This window comes from Calonectris borealis, chromosome 2, assembly GCF_964195595.1.
Source record: "Calonectris borealis chromosome 2, bCalBor7.hap1.2, whole genome shotgun sequence".
Lineage (NCBI taxonomy): Eukaryota > Metazoa > Chordata > Aves > Procellariiformes > Procellariidae > Calonectris > Calonectris borealis.
Genome location: NC_134313.1, coordinates 36054232 through 36073836, shown reverse-complemented (window position 1 = coordinate 36073836; position 19605 = coordinate 36054232). Strand labels below are relative to the sequence as shown.

Here is a 19605-nt window from a genome sequence, read left to right as displayed (position 1 = left end):
CAAGACAGGCGCTGCCGGCCCCGGTTATCGTTATCACGGGCGGGGAGCCCGGCAGCCGCCTCAGCAGAGACAAAAAGGAAAGCTGTCTGCAGGCAGTCGTAATGCGGATTTTTACCAGCTGGCCGGGAGAAAGCGACGAGCCCGGCAGCACCGCCCGCTCGAGCCCAGCCGGCGTCCCGGCGCGGCCGTTCACGCTCGCCCAGGGCCGGGAGGCTCCTCACGGAGCGGGGCGGGGCGGGCGGGCGCCGGGCACCTGTGGCTCTCCCCGGCCGCCAGCGGGGCCTCCGGGGCGCCGCGGCCGACCACCGAGAAGCGCGCTCCCCGCCGGGATCGCCGCAGGGAGCCGGGCCGGGGCCGGAGAGGGGAGAGACCCCTCTGCCCTGAGGGGCCGCCGCGCGCGCCCGGGGCCGGTGCGAGGGCGGCAGTCGGGCGCGGGGGTGGGGGGAGGGGCCCTGCTCGCGGCGCGCGCGCCCACGCAGGCGCACCTCCCCCCCCACCCCCCCGACCCCGGCGCCGCCGCGTGCGGGGCGCCCCCCGCCGGCGCCCACCTCCGTCCCCGTAGGTCTCGACGCCGTATCCGTCCTGCAGCCCGTTGCTCCAGGTGCCCTCGTAGCGGGCCGGCGTGCTGAGGCTCTGCCGCACGCCGTAGCGCCCCTTGAAGCCGTGGGACCACTCGCCGCGGTACATCCACCTGCCCTTCGTCTCCACGCCCAGCCCGTGGCGCTTGCCCTGCGCCCAGTAGCCCAGGTAGGTGTTGCCGCTGGGCCAGGTGTAGCCGCCCGCCACCTCGAAGCCGTGGGACCAGGAGCCGGCGTACTCGCCCTGCCCCTTGGGCCCGGTGCAGATGCCGTGCCCGTGGGCTTTCCCGTCCTCCCAGCCGCCGCAGTAGGTGCCGCCATCGTCGAAGTCGAACCGGCCGCCCGTCATCCAGGGCAGCGGGGCGAGCGCGGCGCCGCCGCCGCCTCCCGCCCGCCTTCCCTGCCCTGCCTGCCCTGCTCTCCCTTCCCGCCCGCCGGCCGACCGCCCCGGCGCTCCCCGCGACTGCGAGCGCTCCGCCGGCCGCCCGCCCGCGCCCAGCCCAGCCGCAGCCCCGCGGCGGCAAGCGGCGCCCGCCCCCCGCTCCTCCCTGCCCGCCCCTCCGCCCCCCGCCCGGCACCGCCCCCGGCCGGGGCCGCTGCTGCGGGGCAGGTGCGCGCCCCGCGGGCGGGCGGGGGGTGCGGCCGCTGCCGCGCGTGGGTGGGCTTGTCCCCCGGCGGCGGCTGGGAGCAGGCGGTGCCCCCGGGGGAGGTCTCCGTGCACCCTCCCCTCCCGGGGAAAGGTGCCCCCCCGCGCTCGGGGACGCGCGTGTCTCCGGGCGGGGGAAGACCGGGGTGCGCGCAAGCCGCGCCGGGGCCCCCACGGCGTGCGGTGCCCGGCGGGCGGCGGGGCCCGGCCCGGCGGGGCTGTCGGCTCCGTGCTCCGGCTGCGCCGCCGTGCCCTGCCTCAGCGCTGCCCGTCCCGTGGGTTCCCGGGTTCCCGGACAGGTTGCTGCGACCCCTGCGCACTGCCAGAGTAGGCAACAGGAGAGCCTACTCTGCAACAAGTAGGCAACAGGAAAGCGCTTTCAAGTGCTACCTGTGATTTTTTTTGTTTTTTATTTTTACTTTCTCTGAGCTTTAAGACTAGTTTTAAGCTGAAGTTGTTGCTGCAGAGCACAGCCGAGTTGTGCGTTGTCCCTTTTTCCAAACCACATACGGAGCCCACCTTCCCAAAGGGGCAAACCAGCAGTACCACGGGTCTAGAAACACGGGGCACAAGGAACGTGAGTGGTATCAAGGCCTTTCAAGGACAGAGCTGCTGGGAACTTAGTAAGGAATCTCTCATTATGCCCTCGGCCCCATGGCTGAATAGCTCTAAATCCTGCCAGCTACTCCTTTGCCAGATATTTGATAATCAGATAAAAATATAAGGGCAAATGACAGGAGAAACACAGAAGTATAGAAATAGAGAAAATAGTGGAGAAGGGATTGAAAGCTGTTGTCATAGGGCATCTTAGCTTTTTGTTCTTTCGCAGTTATAGACCAGGACTGGAAGACAATCTGAAAGAAAATGTTCCTCTTCAATGGGGATTTTGTTAAAAGCATGAATCATACTTATAAATCCTGGGGCGTGGTACTGTCTGGACACAGATGGTTTGGAAAAGTGGAGAAATAGCAATGGTTATGTTAGTAGCAGTGAGTAAAAGCAGAAACTTAATTGCAAATGAAAGATTTGAACACAAGCCATCAGAAGTTGAGACAGTTAAGCTTCAGAAATGTATGCCAAATTCTGCCCAATTATAAGCAGTTTTGACTTAAACCTAAATGAAGTTAAAATATTGCACATACTAAACATACCCATTTAACTTGGGTGAATTTTCAAGCTTTGTGCTTCACAGAACACCATTCTATGTACATTTTGATGCCACACTCGCACAGTTCAGGCTGCAGTATCTCTGCTCTTTCCAGGAGTGAGTTGAGCACTACATCCAATACATGCCCCTGTTGTCTTCTCTCTCATCAGAGGAAGTGTGTGCTATGAAGTCTTGTTTTTTTCCAAAAAGGGGCTTTGGGATTTCTTGTTCTGCCTGGTAGGGTATGGGTAAAAGACTCTGTGTACACGTTTGGAGACACAGATACAAAGAGAAAAAGACAAGATCAAAGACATGTGCCTTGTCCATGAGAAGATGGGTGTGCTGGTTTTGACTGGGGTAGAGTAAATTTTCTTCACAGTAGCTAGTATGGGGCTATGTTGTGGGATTGTGCTGGAAACAGTGTTGGTAACACAGGGATGTTTCAGTTATTGCTGAGCAGTGCTTACACACAGTCAAGGCCTTTTCTGCTTCTCACCACCACCCCACCCGTGAGTAGGCTGGGGGTGCACAAGAATTTGGAAGGGGACACAGCAGGGACAGCTGACCCCAACTGGCCAAAGGGATATTCCATACCATATGACGTCATGCTCAGCATATAAAGCTGGGGGAAGAAGAAGGAAGGGCGGGATGTTCGAAGTGATGGCGTTTGTCTTCCCAAGGAACCGTTACGCGTGATGGAGCCCTGCTTTCCTGGTGATGGCTGAACACCTGCCTGCCGATGGGAAGCAGTGAATGAATTCCTTGTTTTGCTTCGCTTGCGTGAACGGCTTTTGCTTTACCTATTAAACTGTCTTTGTCTCAACCATGAGTTTTCTCACTTTTACTCTTCCGATTCTCTCCCCCATCCCACCGGGGGGGAAGTGAGCGAGCGGCTGTGTGGGGCTTAGTTGCCAGCTGGGGTTAAACCACAACAGTCCTTTTTGGCACCCAACATGGGGCTCAGAGGGTTCGAGATGATGACAGGTTTGATTGGAATGTGCTAGATTGAATTTATAGCTGTCATTGCTGCTTAGCTATTGACAGGCTTCTGTGCTTGCCATGGGGCTTCCTTGCTTTACTATATATTAGAGTCTAGTGCTCGTTAGTGGCTGCTTTTTGCTTTCGCTGCTTGCTGTACTGCTGTACTGCTTATCATCTTACTGTGCTGTGCCTGGGAACGTTTTGATAACAGCAATGAGGATGCGCCTGGGCTGGCAGACGGCCAGGGCATCGCTGCTGTTTCTGTGCTGCTGTACTGGACGGGCTGGAACTCCAGTGTGAACTCGAGTCGAAGGGACTGTGACCTGTGGATGAGTCCACGTGGGAGCAGGACACCCCTAAGCGTCTGTGGCCGTGGATAAGCTCATGCCCAAGCAGGTACATCTCTAAGCATCTGTGGCCATGGTTATGTCTGTGCCGCAGCAGGTATACCTCTGAAGGGATTGTGGCCCAAGGAAAAGTCCATGCTGGAGAAGGTACACCTTGAAGCGACTGTGGCTGTGGATAAGTCTATGCTGCAGCAGGTATACCCCTGGAGAGACTGTGGCTCATAGATAAGGCTCCACCTGGAGCAGGTACACCCCTAAAGGATGCCGTGTGTGGATAAGTCCAAGCTGGAGCAGGGGCAAGGGGAGGAGTTCATTGCAATGTTAAACCCGATGGTCTGGTCCAAAGGGGCCAATGGTGAAGATTGTAATGGAAATACCTTTAAATTATTGTAACCTGGGATTTGAGTTGCATGTTGTAGGAAGTAATAGCAGGAACCCCTTGTTGCTAGCCAGCCTAGGGGCAAGGGGAAGAGTTCATTGCAATGTCAAACCCTCTAACCTGGCCCAAAGGCACCAGGGGTGGCGATTGTAATGGATATACCTTTAAATTGTTGTAACTCATGATTTGAGTTGCATGTTATAGGAATTACTAGAGCAGGAACCACCCGAACCAGTGGAGGACAAGCCTTACAAGAAGCAGTGCAAGTGCAGCAGTGACTTGACCTGAGCTGGCTTTGGTGCGCAGTAACTCCACGCAGCACACCACCTCTCCTCTTCTGAGTGACCACCATAACACATGGAGCCCAAAGTCGTGGACTAAATGAACTCAATGGACATTTTGTGGACATTGGTGGACATTTATGGACATTTTACAGACATTTCACAGGGGTGGTCCATAGACAAAGGGAAAGATATCTGTGTATTGTATCAAAAGATGGGAAGGGGGCTGGTGGTTAATGAGGATGTATTGGATAGTGTGGGACCTGAGCATGACATAAATGGTATGGAGTAAGGGGTGGATAATGTGCTGGTTTTGACTGGGGTAGAGTTAATTTTCTTCGAGTAGCTGGTATGGGGCTATGTTGTGGATTTGTGCTGGAAACAGTGTTGATAACACAGGGATGTTTCAGTTACTGCTGAGCAGTGCTTACACACAGTCAAGGCCTTTTCTGCTTCTCACCCCACCCCACCAGCAAGTAGGCTGGGGGTGCACAAGAATTTGGAAGGGGACACAGCAGGGACAGCTGACCCCAACTGACCAAAGGGATATTCCATACCATATGACATCATGCTCAGCATATAAAGCTGAGGGAAGAAGAAGGAAGGGGGGGATGTTCGAAGTGATGGCGTTTGTCTTCCCAAGGAACCGTTACGCGTGATGGAGCCCTGCTTTCCTGGTGATGGCTGAACACCTGCCTGCCGATGGGAAGCAGTGAATGAATTCCTTGTTTTGCTTTGCTTGCATGCACGGCTTTTGCTTTACCTATTAAACTGTCTTTATCTCAACCCGCGAGTTTCTCACTTTTACCCTTCTGATTCTCTCCCCCATCCCACCGGGGGGGAAGTGAGTGAGGGGCTGTGTGGGGCTTAGTTGCCAGCAGGGATTAAACCACGACAATGGGGAAGCTTTCAATGCCCCTTTGTGCCCTGGGAATTTTGTTCCATAGTTTTGGAGCGTGGAAAAACAGACAAGAATGTTGTTTCTGTAGCACAGACATTATGCAGTCTTTCACGTATCTTTGGACAAGGCTATATATTGTACTGAAGGTAAGGAACGAGACTTTCATTGCGATGTGAGCTTTTGTAGAAAGCCATTACCAAGACTGGAGAAGAAGTCTGAACAGGTTGCAGTAGGCGGGGTTGCTGAAGAAGATGCAGTTCAGTATCCTCTGACTATTTCTTGAGCTCATCAGGTTTTACGCCCTTCATATCTTGCATTTCTCAGTCAGGAAAAAGTTTGGAAACAATAGTGGTGATGGCACGTGTGCTTTGAGGAGTTTACTATTTTCACTCTCTCTATATTAACCTCTTTTCTGTTTTCTTTCTTCTCACACAAGATAAAGCCCTGTCATGTTTTAGCATAAAATCTCAGAAGAGGGAAATTGTTATGCAATTAAACTAGTCATTGAGGTCCCCTGTTTATAATTGCATGTTATTCTATGAGCAGATTTTTATGTAGCACACGTGTTGCCGTGGTTGAACTGGAGCTGCTGAGCATTGGTTTTATCTGTTGTGGGGCTAGTATTGCCTTACAGAGTGTTTCCGGGTCCTGTGCGCACAACGGAGGTGTAAGGCCAGTATTGCCTTACACGATGCTCCTGCGCCCCGTGCACACCAGGGACAGGACAGGACCGGAGGAGCAGAGGTGGGGTGGGATGACTGGTTAGCAAGTCCAGGCAGTGCTTCTGTGACTCAGCAATGGAACGGGTGGGTCCGATGAGCAAGTGGGGGACTCCCCCAGCCCCGCCGTGGGTCTGAGCTGCTCCTCTGAAGAAGCAGCCGTGCCCAGCTTCCTGCTGGCCTGGCTGATAACCACGGTTGTGCAAGTCCTTGCGTGCCCAGGTATTTCCTTTGGCTCAGTATTGGTGAATTACTGGTTTTGCCGTCATTTCCACCTGAACAATTGTACTACTGAATAACTGGATTTGCCGTTGTAATGACCTGGGTAATTGCACTACTGATCCGTGTATGTTACTCTACTGTTACTTAGGGAGAAATTGTTTATCCCTAAAGCTGTTGGTGTGATGTCTGTTATCATATCCCAAACCTATAACTAATTGGGGCCGCCTTAAATTCTTACATCTGTACACTAGGAGATGTTGTACCATTGCATTAATGAAATGAGTATCTGCCTGTTAGTCCTTTGTTTTACCCCCTGGATTTAAATTTTATAGGTTTAATATTTGATCAGATGAACCAACAAGATTGGAGGGGCCAGAGGTGAACAATGAAAATTTTAGGAAGGAATCATATAATTTTTTTCTGTTATCACAAGTGTGTCAGTGGGTCTTTTTTTTAATGACCTGCAAGTGACACTAAAATGAATGGTAATTTTGCATGTGGTTTATATTTCCAGGTGTATTCATTTAAATGAAGTAATCAATTTAAATGAAGTTGACGCTTCATGAGAAGATGGATTCATCACTGCCAGCCTTCTTTTACTATATTTTCAGCAGGGGATAAATTTTGATAGATGTGAGGATAGAACTGCTTTGCAGAGAACTCTTAGCAACATCTTACTTGATGATGTAAGAAGTCATGGTGTCTCATTGCTGATGAGGTTGTAGATTTTTTTTTTTTCCCTTGACAGATTTTGCATTGATGAGTCTCAACTTCAGTTCATGCCACCTTGTGTTTGCTTCTGGCCAGGGTGTAGTTAATGATCCTATGCAATGTGTAGCACGTGTGTGTTAAATACCTTAGATCCACAGATTTTGTTTCCTTGGACACTTCCACCTAGTATCAAGTTGAAAATAGTTCTAAAACTCCATAGTATGCAGGAAGTAAGCAGTTACAGGTAGATGAATGAGTTTACCTCTTGTGTACAAAATAAATGTAATTGCTTCCACTATTTTTTTATCTGCCTTATAACAGTTCTTTTCTGAAGTCTTTGATATGTGTAACATTGAGAAAATACAAGGTCCAGGTGCAGTTTATTTATCATCTACAAAAAAGTGCAATTTTTGTTGTGTATTGGCGAAATAGAGAAAGTGTACCTTGAGTAGTTGTGTTGCTGTGTAAGTCATCACAGCGCTGGGTCGGATGACACTGTACGTATGCAAAACATGAGTGCCTGGTGGACGCAAAAACTGTCCTGCAGGGTTATATTTAAAAAGGTCCTTGGTGCGGCAATGGTAGATGCAGCAGGTGAAGATATTAAACTCCAGAGATTTAATATTAACTAGATACAAAACTGCTGAGTTTAAACTATTAGTCTATAGTTATCTGATGCATGAATAAAAATTAGGCACATTTATTCTTACCCTTAAAAGCCTGATTCAGCAGGGAATTACTTTAAGTACTTTAGTAATCCCATTTACTTCAGTGGGACTACACATGAGCTTTAAATTAAACATCTGCAAGATATCTGTGTTCAAATTAAAGCAAAGCTCCGAAGAATGTTCTCAAGTGCTTTGCAGAACAGAGGCAGGATGCTTCACTGCTGAGCTCTGTGAGCTGCACACATTGTATTGGATGAGTTCACGCACAGGACTGCTGTGTGGGAGGCAGAAATAGAGGGGTAAAGGTAGAACGAAAGCCACAGCGTAGAAATTTCGAAGACAACTAGGTCTTTCCTGGTTCCATATGAATAGCCACAACATTTATGCCAATTTTTATGTCTAGAGTCTAAATTAACGTTTATAAATGTAGTTTTGTATAACTTTAACAGAAATTATCTTGTCTGACTTCTAGGACAGGAACGTACTACTTTTTCTTACTCTACTGTAAATTCACATGAGTTACTGTGAATAGTGGAACGGTAATTCTACAGGATTTTTTGCAAAAAAATTTGCTATAATATTTGAGAAACATTGTGTTATGAAACTACTCTCCTAGCTGCATCAGTAAGTGTCAGTTCTACCTTGCACTTGAAGCTGGGACCTGGCCAGTAAGATAGTATATTTAATTCCAGAGATATTATGCTTACTCAGTGAATAGAGTTATTATTTTCTTTGCAAAAGTGCTGATAAAGCTTATAAAAACAAAAATACAGATCCTTTTCTAACTTGAAAACAAGATGAGTATGTTCTGTACCCGGATTTCTATTTTCAGCGTTGTTCTAAGCAAATGAATTAGATTTTTAAATAAAAATGCAGTTTAATTTTTTTTTTTTTAAATAAATGCATCCTTTATCTTCCTTTTCTTTGTTTCTGAAGTGATTTTAACAGCGACAGAACTCTCCATACAAGTAAGATACAGTGCATTGGAATGATATTTTTTAAAAAATTTATAAAGATATTAGGTTATCTTATAATGAAGGTATGCAATAGTCTTATAAGTACCTATGAAATTATGGAAAAAAGACAAAATATTGTTTCTGGGCCTTGTCAACATGTAGTGGTTTTGGTGTGGGTTTGGTGTGGTTTGTTTTTTTTTTTTATATGTCTGCAGAACAAAAATGAGTGCATTACTATACCTTAAGCCACTTTAAAAAAAAATGAACTCCAAATGTGTTCAATTTTATAATGCTTGATTTGAAGAAAAGTGTAACATCATAATGATTACCCTAATTACCACCCAAATTATATAGGTGGAAAAGATCTACAAAATCAGATTTATCCCTAGCAAGTTTTTCCTAAATGGTGATCTTAATCCTGCAACTGCTGCAGTTCAAGTCTTGTTTCCTCAGGGAAGATAGAAACAGTTTATTGCTTTCTTCTTTGCCGCAAATTCATAAGTGTTTGAAGACGGCCCGTCCTGTCTTGCTTTAGCCCTTTTTGTTAGCCTAAGCAAGCTGTATCTTTCATTATTTCTTCCTAGACCTCTGACTGTCACTGTTGCTCTTATCTGGGCTTTCTCCAGTTATGTTAGGTGTTTGTTAAAGTCTGGTTTCGAAAACAAAACACATTATTTGGCTAATATTGTGCCATACTATAGTAGCATAATTCCATGTGACTCCCAAATGACACTATTCTTTTATACTAGTGCCAGGAATCAGCGATGTGATGATTCCTTCCCCCGCCACACAACAAGATGATGTGTAACAGCTTGTTTTCAGTGTGTGATTTGCTGTTGTCCTAATCCTTTCCCACAGAATATTGTTTAACTAGTTGCTTCCCACTGTAGTGAAGTTGAGTTTCACTCAGCAGGTGTTCACTTGCACACTTTTTTCTCCCCCTAAGATTACTTCCCTAGGTTAAGTTCATTTTGAATTTTAATCCCATATCGCAGTTCCTTCCTGGTTTCTAACAGTTTGCACATTTGCACATGCAATAATCGAACTCTTCCAAGATCAAAGTTATTAATGAATGTATTGAATGTTCAAGGCTTTGGTACAGATTTAGCATTTGATACATCCTTCAGGCTTGGGACTTAATAATTAATAACCATTACTTAGTAACTGTAAACAGTGTGTACTCTTGTACCACAGCTTTGCCTAGATCACCTTTAACGATCATCAGCAGCTTTGCCGGTCAAAATACATAATATCTCTTTTAGTGAAGACTGAAACAAAAAAGCTTTTTTAACATTTTGGTTTATCTCCCCATGGCATCTGAAAGCTTTCCCTCCCTGCTGAGCAGTGGCACAGCCCTCCCCTTCGCCCTCCTCCTACTACAGGGCTGTCTCGTTTCCTCTTCTGTTCCTTCCCAACCAGGTCTCGTTCTGTAATTTGGCCTTTCTGGTTTTGTCCCTACATACTTGCCCTCTTCCCTAATATTCTTCCTTTAGTAATTTGACCTACTTTCTACTTGTGTATACTTCCTTCTAGTGTTTCAGGATCATTGGAGAGCTCTCAATTTAGTCAAGTTTGTCTCGTGATACTCATCTCATTTTCCCTTCACATCGGGGTAGTTTGTGTTTATGCCCTTCACGTTATTTCTTTAAGAAAACAGATTACTCTTTTTGGAGTTTATGATAAAATAAAACCTAGTAGAGAGTCAATCAAAGTTCGTGTTTTTTACAAGACAGTCTTGGCCGACACTGGCTTGAGGTATTCTCATGCCCCCAGCCCTCTGTGCTGCCAGCACAACTGTTTCTTCAGTGAGCTGTGATTTGGATCAGGGAACCAATCCATCTTAAAAATAATCCACCAAAAAGATTTATTTTTATTTTGCTCTTAAAGCTCAATCGTTTGCTCTGTTTGCAGAGCATCTATACAAACAATTGCCCTAATGCAATTGAAAGCATCCAGAAAAGCTGGCAGCTCTACAGTTCACCTCTTTTGTTTTTAACTCTGTTCTCTTTTTCCTAGGAATTGCAAAAAATATTTTCCCTTAAACTTTCACCCAAGTTGCCCGCAGCCTTGCATTCTCAGTCAGTTTACCCATGTTGGTTAAAAAGAAAAGGTATTCCAGATTTGACGTAGTCACTCATCTGCTGGGTAAAAAAAGTTTTCCCTGTAACACGGTACTGTAATTGCCCTGTGGCACCTTCCCAGTGGGTCCCTCGGTTGTTGAAGTCCCCCATCTTCACCCTGTTCTGTGCTTTGAAGAACTAACAGCAGCACCCAAAGCGCTCGAGTCCTGCGATGTTGTGTCCTACCGATTTTCCAGGTGCCTGAGGGGGTTGTGGCCTGACTGAAGCTTTTCCTGTTGTTTGGAGCGTTTGTATTAGCTCTCATGTCAGAGAAGAATTGGGATTGTTTCATGTTTTCTTAGTGATGTGCAAAGCATCTCTCTCTCCTGCCTGGATGTGTATTTTGTGGCTTTGCTTTGTTTTAAATTGTAGGAATGTCACACCTTCAAGACCTTAATTCCTCTGGTAATTTTCATGTAAATTAGCTAATGAATTAAATAGTTTTCATACGTGTTGCTTTAATACTGTAAGAAAAAATAGTTCAGCAGCCTTACTGCTCACCTTGCTGCTATTTTTCTGAATACCTCTATTGAGAGCCACTTACATCTTCCCAGAGATCTAGGCCTGTTGCCATGCTTTAGGCCCCCTATTCATTGAAAATCCTCCTTCATTTGTTAGCAATTTCATCACCAGTGATTACAGACCTTCAGAGAGGTTTTGGTAAATAGAATTTCTTCATCAGACAGACAGTCCCAGCTCTGCAGTTTCTGTCTCCTGCAGCATGACTCTGGTGGAGGAGACCAGAGCTCTGCGGGTCACGCTGGGCCACCTCTGCAACGGTGAGTGCACCTCGAGAAGGCACCCATCCCAGCTATCGCAGGGGCTGCAGTTCTCCAGCCGCTCCGTGGACCTTGCAGTTCCTTATGATCTGCCTCGAGTTTATCCGGCAGGTTTTATCAGACATAGGGATGAGGCCATACATCTGTCTGCATTCATACCTAATTCTGTCTTAACATGGGGTCTGTCTTGAGAATTTCTTTGTTTTTTCTTCTTATAAAAATTGAAATGCCTTTTTTTTCCTTTAAAAGAGATAATTTAATGTTAAAATAGCAATTAGATATTATATTTCTACTTTTAAAAGACACATTGATGGTCACGGCTGTTAGCATGCACTCTGGTTATGCTGTGCTGGAGCAGAACAAAACAGCTGTTGCATTTCACCAATGAACTGTGTTGGTGCTTCTTATACCTTGGATAGTTGATTAACTTTGTGTAAAAATCTGTTCTTTTCTTCTGAGTGAATCCATTTGTGAAATGGATTGAAAATCATTGTCATTCTAAATATGAGCTATAGGTACAACCTTGGTGGGTTTTGTTTTGTAGTTTTTTTTTTTTTTTAAATGATGATGGAGAAAAGAAGGGAAATGCTACCAGAGATGCAAAAGCTGAGCTTTTTGCTCTTTGATAATGAATATAATACGGATATTTTGATGCATAGTGTAGTCTCTTTTGAGATTTGTGTCTATTAACAAAGTCGTCAGCAAAGGAATTGAGCTTTAGAGGACACTACCATGGGACTAAGCAGGCTGCAAAGACCTTTAACAGAAAGCCACTCCCTCAATCTGCTTAAACTTTGGTGAGGATAATATGGCTTACTCTAACTGATTTTTGATAAGAACAGTAAAAGCAAACAGATGTTTGTTATGCCTGAGTTGATAAATGCACCCTATTGATGAGTTTCTTGTGCTTATCCAGCAATATTTGTCATGGGGGAAAACAATTGTTGCCACCACAGCTAGCATGCAAGTTAAACACCTAGACGTATTTTGACGTTTAATTTTACATGAAAAAATATAGCAAGGGTTAGTGCATCGTAATCAGCCTAACCAATGAATTAAAACTCCCAGCTAGTATGAGATTTCATTTATTCTTGGTTTCCTTCTATTCTGTTGGCTTTTTTAAATGCTGGTAACATAATGTCATGATGTTTTTCTATGATGAAGAAACTTGTTCACCATGTGGATTACACTATTAGACCCTTTTGCATCTTGAAAACTGGCTTTCTTAGCAAATATATTTAATGTAATATTGCATTGCTGCACAATAGTTTTCTATTTGTCCACTGGAATTTCAGCTTAAAGATTAGATTCTGCTCTTTGGAAGACATAACCACCAAAGCAGAATTTTGGATGGCACTTTCTGTATTCTGCAGATGCGGTACAGTTTTTCGCCCTTCTTTCATGAAGTCACATGAATGCGTGTTTGCAGCTCTGCATGTGAATATATTATGTATATCTGTGCTTCTGGCAAGTACAAGATGGACATTGGACAAATTGGTATTTGCATTATATTTTTTTCTAAAGACGAACTGTATGATTGGCAGGGTTTTGAGCCTCAGTTTTGTTTAGGAGTAGCATTTATTTTTTTTTAGTAGAAAACACCTCATTCTAGGTGTGCAGTCTAAAACAGGTTTCCTAATGTTCTTTTATCAAAGCATCATTCTTTAGTAAATGCAGTTGTCATAGTAAACAAAATCCCTTTATGTAGAAGTTTATGATCTTGTTGCAATAGGTCCTTTATGAAACAGTAGCTATTATTTGAGTTTTTGTAACCTAACTATATTGTGCATTCAGCATGTAACAGTGAAATTTAATCTAAGTTTCATACAGAATATAAAAATATCCCTTCTTTGATGATGTCTGCTCTAATCACAGAATGTATATCTTCCTAATAATACAGTGTGTTTGAAAAACAATTATATGATATTCTATTATGTCTGAATGCATAATAAATGTAACTGACTTATAGAATAATCAACCATATTCAGTTAGGCATGCATTTATCATTAAATCTTTCATTTGTAGGTATGCCTAAAACCAGCTGTGCTATAAAGTCCATGGTAGAGATCACCTTAGTTCAAGTTTTAGTTTATTAATTTTAAAATTTGGCAATGTCATTAACCTGCATGGTATTTGAGTATGTGAGGTACAAAGTTTATTTCAGCTCATTTGAGAATTAAAATTAATTTTGAAATTCACTTGTTTCATATGACAACACTGCAAAACTTTTGTTAATTCACCCATGTTTAACCATTTTGTATTTTTGCTTATATGAGGTTCTGCCATGAAAACAGAAAATGTAATAGAGCTGGAGGGCTGTGGTTCTGTGATAGAGCATGCTAAAGTTAGAAGGGGTTGCAGTTTTGTTTTCATGTGTAAAGGGATATGGTTTTGGTTTTGTTAAGTTTGAGACTGCAGTTTTTGTCTAACTAATGAAACTTTTAATGAGATTTGATTTTTAACAGCTGGTTACTCAGCATATTTGGAAAATTGAGCCCAAGGAAATATTTAAAAAATGTCAGCCATTTTTGAAAATTCATAATATCAGGATTTTCCTACCCAAAATTTCAGTATACAGAAAGTGAATGAATTGGGCACTATGCAACTTTGTTTCTCAGTTTTAGTGCTTAAAATGTATTTGTAGAGGCTTAAGAGAAGAAAAAAATCGTGATGTTTTCTGTGACATATGGTGTCAGTGGCACATTTCTAGATTTTTTTTTTGTTTAAATATATTTAAACATCAGCAAAATGATAACATTTGAATTATGAAAAGTGTGCATGTCATTTTAATCTGAAATTTTGTTTTTTTTTTTCCTCCTCTCTGTTACAAAGTGTAGTACAGATGCTGCACTAGGTTGGGTTTCATCAATCACTGGAAGTTCTTGGCTCATTCTGCTGGCAACTGACTGAGTTTCAGTTTGTATACCTAAAAGCTACTTGCCTGAATTTGGAAGAGGTGATCCTATGTGCACAATTGCTTCCAGAAATGCAGTATTTTATCTCCCCTATATTAACAGTTTTTGGAGACACAGCTGCTGTCCATGTTTGGAGGTGTTGTGCAGAGCTGGAGCTACTGTGTTGCCACCAACCTGAGTTAAGATTTAATTTATGGGGACAAATAGGCTTATGCCTCCATACTAATTTGAATTATTTTATGTAGTAATACTTTTCTTTATCTTCTTATGGTTTGATTTTTTTAAAATGTAACCTAAGTGTCTAATCTACCTAGACTACAAAATGTTAACAGGATTATTGAAATAAGCATATGCGTGTGTGTATGATGAAGTTCTTAAAATGGAAGTCTTCAATATGCGAGTAAGCTTGCTACTAGTAAATTTTGTTTTATTTCATCCCGTCATGCTTGGAGTGAGTGTTGAAAGACAAACGGGCAAGCGTTGCTCAGCCAGAGGGAAGAAGCACGTCATGCAGCCCTCAGAATAGCATCACAGTAAATATGGTCATGCTGTTCTTCCCCGAGATAGACCCAGATCACATTTGTAGCACCCACCGGGTCTGCTGGTTACCAGACGTTCAGGGCCTTTGATGAAACATTTACAGATGCAGCTGCAGTTCGGAGGGATCTTCTGCTGGCAGTGAAGAAGCTGACATCAAGAAAACGGGAGGAAACGGGATCACAAGCCAGGGCGTTCAAACAAAACGCAATTTAGGGGGAATACAAATTTAATCACAGTATTAAAACACTGCTCCAAGATATGAACCGTGTTCTTGTTAGACTCCCTTTTCATGTTAACTTGATTATGTTTTCCAGTGTCTTAGAACCACTAAAGTGTGAAGCTTTTGTAGAGGAGGAAAGATGGGCTGAAAAAGATCTCTTTGTTCAACTGTCTTAGGTCATACACAATGTCAAAACTGGAATTAAAATGTATTATAAAGTGAAGTCAGAGAGAGGCTGAGATTAAAAAGTTTTTTCCAGTGCTTTCTCACTTTTTGTAATATATTGAAATAAAGTATGATAGCCCTGAAGGTCTGTGGCAGTGGCCTATCTAGCATGTTAGAGGGAAAATTTTAATTATTCAAGGTCAAGAAAAAAACCTGTTAATTTCTTCATCTTGAAAAGATAGATTATCCCCTCTGGGCCAAAAGGATGTTCTCACTTCCTTGTCCCTAAGCTCTGTTCATATTGACTCTTCTATTAATATAGCTTCTATGTCTTTTTAATGTTTGTATTTTGCTATGAGGACTTAACGCACAAGTCAAATTTGGCCTTTGTGTTCTGGCCACTGGACTTGATAGGATACTACAGGAATCGAACTGAGGCATTTCTTCCACCCCCCCGCCAGTTTATGCGTCTCTGTAAAATTTGAAAATCTCGCTTCAGCTTCTGCAGCTTCTCTCCTCTGGCTTTGCCTCCCCACCCGGTGCATTAGCTAGGGTGTTAGTGGAAAGGGTTTGTTATTTCAGACACATACCATCGCCTGCTGCACTCGCTTCTCCCCTGCACTTGCACAGGGCATGGAGACAACTTCATACTTTCATTTGTATCGGTTACACACACAGGATTTAAATTCATCCCTTTCTCTGTATAGCCTTTTTCTTTTTTTTTTTTTGGTCAGATAACTCAGTAAATGCTAAATAGCAAGTATTACTGCCTTCAGCTGGCACTAATATACTACATCTATTTTTCTTAAGAAAATCTCATTGAGCTAAATGTGACGAGGGAAGTGTGTTTTCAGAGCAGTAGCTCTGGTATTTGTTCTCTATTTGTGAGTGACGTTACGCAGTTGAGAAAAAATCATGCCAGCGTGTTTCAGTTAGTGCCAAAAGAACATAGACAGCGATTCAGTGCCCAGATCTATTGCTGCCCAAAACTGTATCTTGTCCTATTTATACTTTCACAAACGAGGATCTTGCTTACAAGAGGAGTTAGGTGAATATTGTGTCCGTGTGCTATTTGATAATGCATTTGTCCAGCTGTTTTACATTCTGCTGTTCTTTTATTTCAAGCATTGAAAATTTAAGGTTTTAAGTGGCATAGATGGTTTGTAACAAGTCAAAGAATCCCAGTTTCTTAAATTATTGTTACTCGCATTGGAGTTAACTTCACTGGAAATACCTGGGTGCCACAAAATACCTTCGTCTACAAAGCAAGAGAGTTGACCATTTCTTGCTATTCAGTACACCTAAAACACAAATATTGATTCGTAAACACTTGTTTAAGAAACAAGACTTATCTACAGACTAAAAGAATAATTCAAATTAAAGTGGAATCAGTTTGGATCAGGACTCAGGTTTGGGGTTTACTAATTGGTATCAACTAACAGTCCAATTCTTTTGTGCTTTTTCATCCACACTTGCCAAGGGGCTGAAAAACTCAAAGAGCAATTACCAATCAAATATGGAGCAGCAGTTTTGTTAAAGAAAAACAGGAGAAGAAATTTAAATCTCTCTGGAGCACTAACAAAACAGTATCCTGATGACTGGCGGGGGAGAGTGGAAGTTGTGTAATGGGAACTCTGAGACGTCCTTCGTCAAGCGCAGAAATGAGAGCTGGTACTGGAAGTCATGCACGCGGAGGGCCCTCCACTGGGAAACAGCAGGAATAAAAATTCCAGTTGGCTAATACAGATGTAGTGAGAAGCGGAACTTAAATGAAAATTTCTCCAGCTTTCAAAATTCAGTAAATACGGTAAATTGATACATCATAATTGACCTTTTAGTTTCCTAAACTAAAGTTTATATAGTTTCCTTTTTGTTTCTGCTGTACTATAATGTGAAAAGACACTGCAATACTAGTGCAAAATTTATGTGATTTAGATTCGGGGGGGGGAGGGGGCAAAAAGTGTTACTCAGTAAGAGAAAATATTCTACCCACGCTTATGGCCCCTGTTCCTCCACAAGCAATCATCAGCCGGGTTACCCAGCTGGCCCTGATGATTTTCCTGTGGTGGTGTGGAGCCCACGGATGGCACAGGGCGGCTCCTGCTTGGAGCAGAAGAGGCTCCACCCGCGTGGCTGCGCTGGCGCAGGGTGCTCTGGAACACAGGGTGACCTCACCTTTGGAAAGCACTTTTTCCGACTTCCATCTAACATGGATGTCTGACTGTCTTATGAAGTGAGATTTCAAGGAGGCTAATTGAAATATTTTGCCTCTTACTGTTTGTTTTTTAGTCCAGGCTTGCACAAAGGAAATGAGCAAACAGCAAGAATTAAGGCTGAAGAAATAAGAATTTCCTTATTTAAAAGAGAACTATGTTTTTATGTTGTCTTAATGATTAATGTTGTTCAAAGTAATGGCTCTTCCTCAGTGGCAGCTATTTTTTTACTTGTCAGTGAAAATGTTTGGAAGTACAAGATAACACTTTAAGTATTTTAAAACTATTTTTGTGAGCAGGTGGCTGAAAAAGATAAAATATTTAGTTTAAACCCATGTTCAATTTAACTTATAAAAGTTTTCACAACATTTTCAATAAAAAGTGTAACTAAGATTTTTAGAAATTTTTGAAAATGGTTAAACTTTGGGCTTGTTTCAGGAATGGAAAGAATCTGATTTCTGTAATTTTTCAGGAAAGCTCTTTTAAAATTATTTTCCAGTCAAAGAAAATACTGCATGAGACTTCAAAGGACATTTTACAAAATTGTATTTAACCCCTTAGATTTCCTTAAGGCTTTCTGTGCTTGGTTGTCATCCCAGTTACTGGATCTTTATATTTTGCAGTGTGATTGTAGTAGAATTTGAACAGGCCTAAGACCTGATATACGACCCATTGAAGTCGGTACAAATCACACCACTACCTTTGGTGGGCTTTGTTTCAGCATCTAAATAATCTGTTTTACTAGCTCAGAGTTGCATGATCTGTTGTTTTGGCCCCAGGCAATAGCTGGAAGATACTATTTTTTACATTCATTGTTTGTGCTGTGGTAATACGTGAATTTTAATGGGCAGCCAAAACCCAATGTGCTAGGCAGTGCTGTGCAAACGTGTAACATGATGGCAATCTTTGCTCAACAAAATGTCATCACTGTTAGATTAAAACCAGTATAAAAATCAACACCTGGATGTTGTGCACAGAGGTACAGAACACAGGAGAACTTTTTAATAGAATTTTTACTCATGTGAGTTACACATCTCAGATAATGCCGAGGGAAGATGCGCGTGTGAAGTGATGGTACAGAGTTATTTCTAATAGCTCAATAATGATCAAGTTCCTTGATATGTTCCATTACACATATGCACAGAGACCACAAACACAGGCAAGTACATAAAAACATGTTTTAGATCTTTTGAATTTGGCTGATATGTTAGATTTTATAATTTGAAAATGCTGTTTGTATAAAAGCTTGGGGAGTGATAGACTGCATAAAGCTGTAATGATAATACCTAGATTTTAAGGTTTATAGCTAAGAAATTGTCCTTTTTCACCTTATGTAAATATATTAAATGTATTTCTGTGCTTGATTAAAAAGCCTGATATTTCAGGAAAATTTATTCCAATCATCAAAACTGTTGAAGTTTTTATAGCATTAGAACAATGAATATTTTTGTTATATCTCAAGAACTAGAAATGTATGCGATCACTACCAACTATTTTGAAATAGGCTTACTATAAAACTACTAAGAATAATTTTATATAGAAAAATTAATTATTAATCAGTATTTCTGAAGTATTGACATATGAAACTCCTTCTGCCTGGAACAGGTTGGACTATGGTATTTAGGGAAAACTTTGGCAGAATTTTGTGGTGAAATCCCTGAAGAAAACCTAGTATGATATGTTAAGTAACTTTGAAAGTGACTATTAATAGGTGGATTTTGTTGGATGTAGAATGGTAACTCAGTAATTATATTTCTTGAGAATATGCGTCAGCTATCTAGAATTACTTAGGTTGGCATCCCTCCATGGTTTTATACACAGTTAAATTAGGGTATAGATAGTCTCAACTGTGACTGTCAAGATGTAACTTTGCTCTCACTGTTTCTGAAGGGTTGCATATCTAATTCATCAGTCATATTAAAGACAGTTCTTGTGTCAATATTAAATCTCACCTGTGTATCTGAACTCAATGCTGTGGGTTTTTTGACTCATGTCATCGCCAGTAGTGCAGTGTCTGCAACTGGAATTTAGCCAATAACGATTGATGACAGAAGGTCCAGAATAGAACCCGTCTTACTTTCCCAACCAGTATTAACTCCTGCACCACTGTCAATTAG

At 42.8% G+C, this 19605-nt stretch overlaps 2 protein-coding genes across 12 annotated transcripts in view; one reads left to right on the top strand and one right to left on the bottom strand.

Annotated features, from left to right (window-relative positions):
* Positions 1-1043, bottom strand: part of JPH1 (junctophilin 1) — an 85470-nt gene extending 84427 nt beyond the window's left edge. For all 10 annotated transcript variants that reach the window (XM_075141618.1, XM_075141619.1, XM_075141620.1 and 7 more), the window contains exon 1: positions 549-1043. In XM_075141618.1, coding sequence (XP_074997719.1) covers positions 549-927 — 379 coding nt within the window. In that variant the 5' untranslated portion in view covers positions 928-1043. The remainder of the gene's footprint in view (positions 1-548) is intronic.
* The window catches only part of GDAP1 (ganglioside induced differentiation associated protein 1), a 33964-nt gene continuing 15025 nt past the window's right edge, over positions 667-19605 (top strand). Inside the window, exon 1 of one of the 2 annotated variants that reach the window (XM_075141629.1) lies at positions 667-747. The gene's annotated coding sequence lies outside the window, so the exon portion shown is untranslated. The remainder of the gene's footprint in view (positions 748-19605) is intronic. The other variant, XM_075141628.1, reaches the window with a different exon arrangement.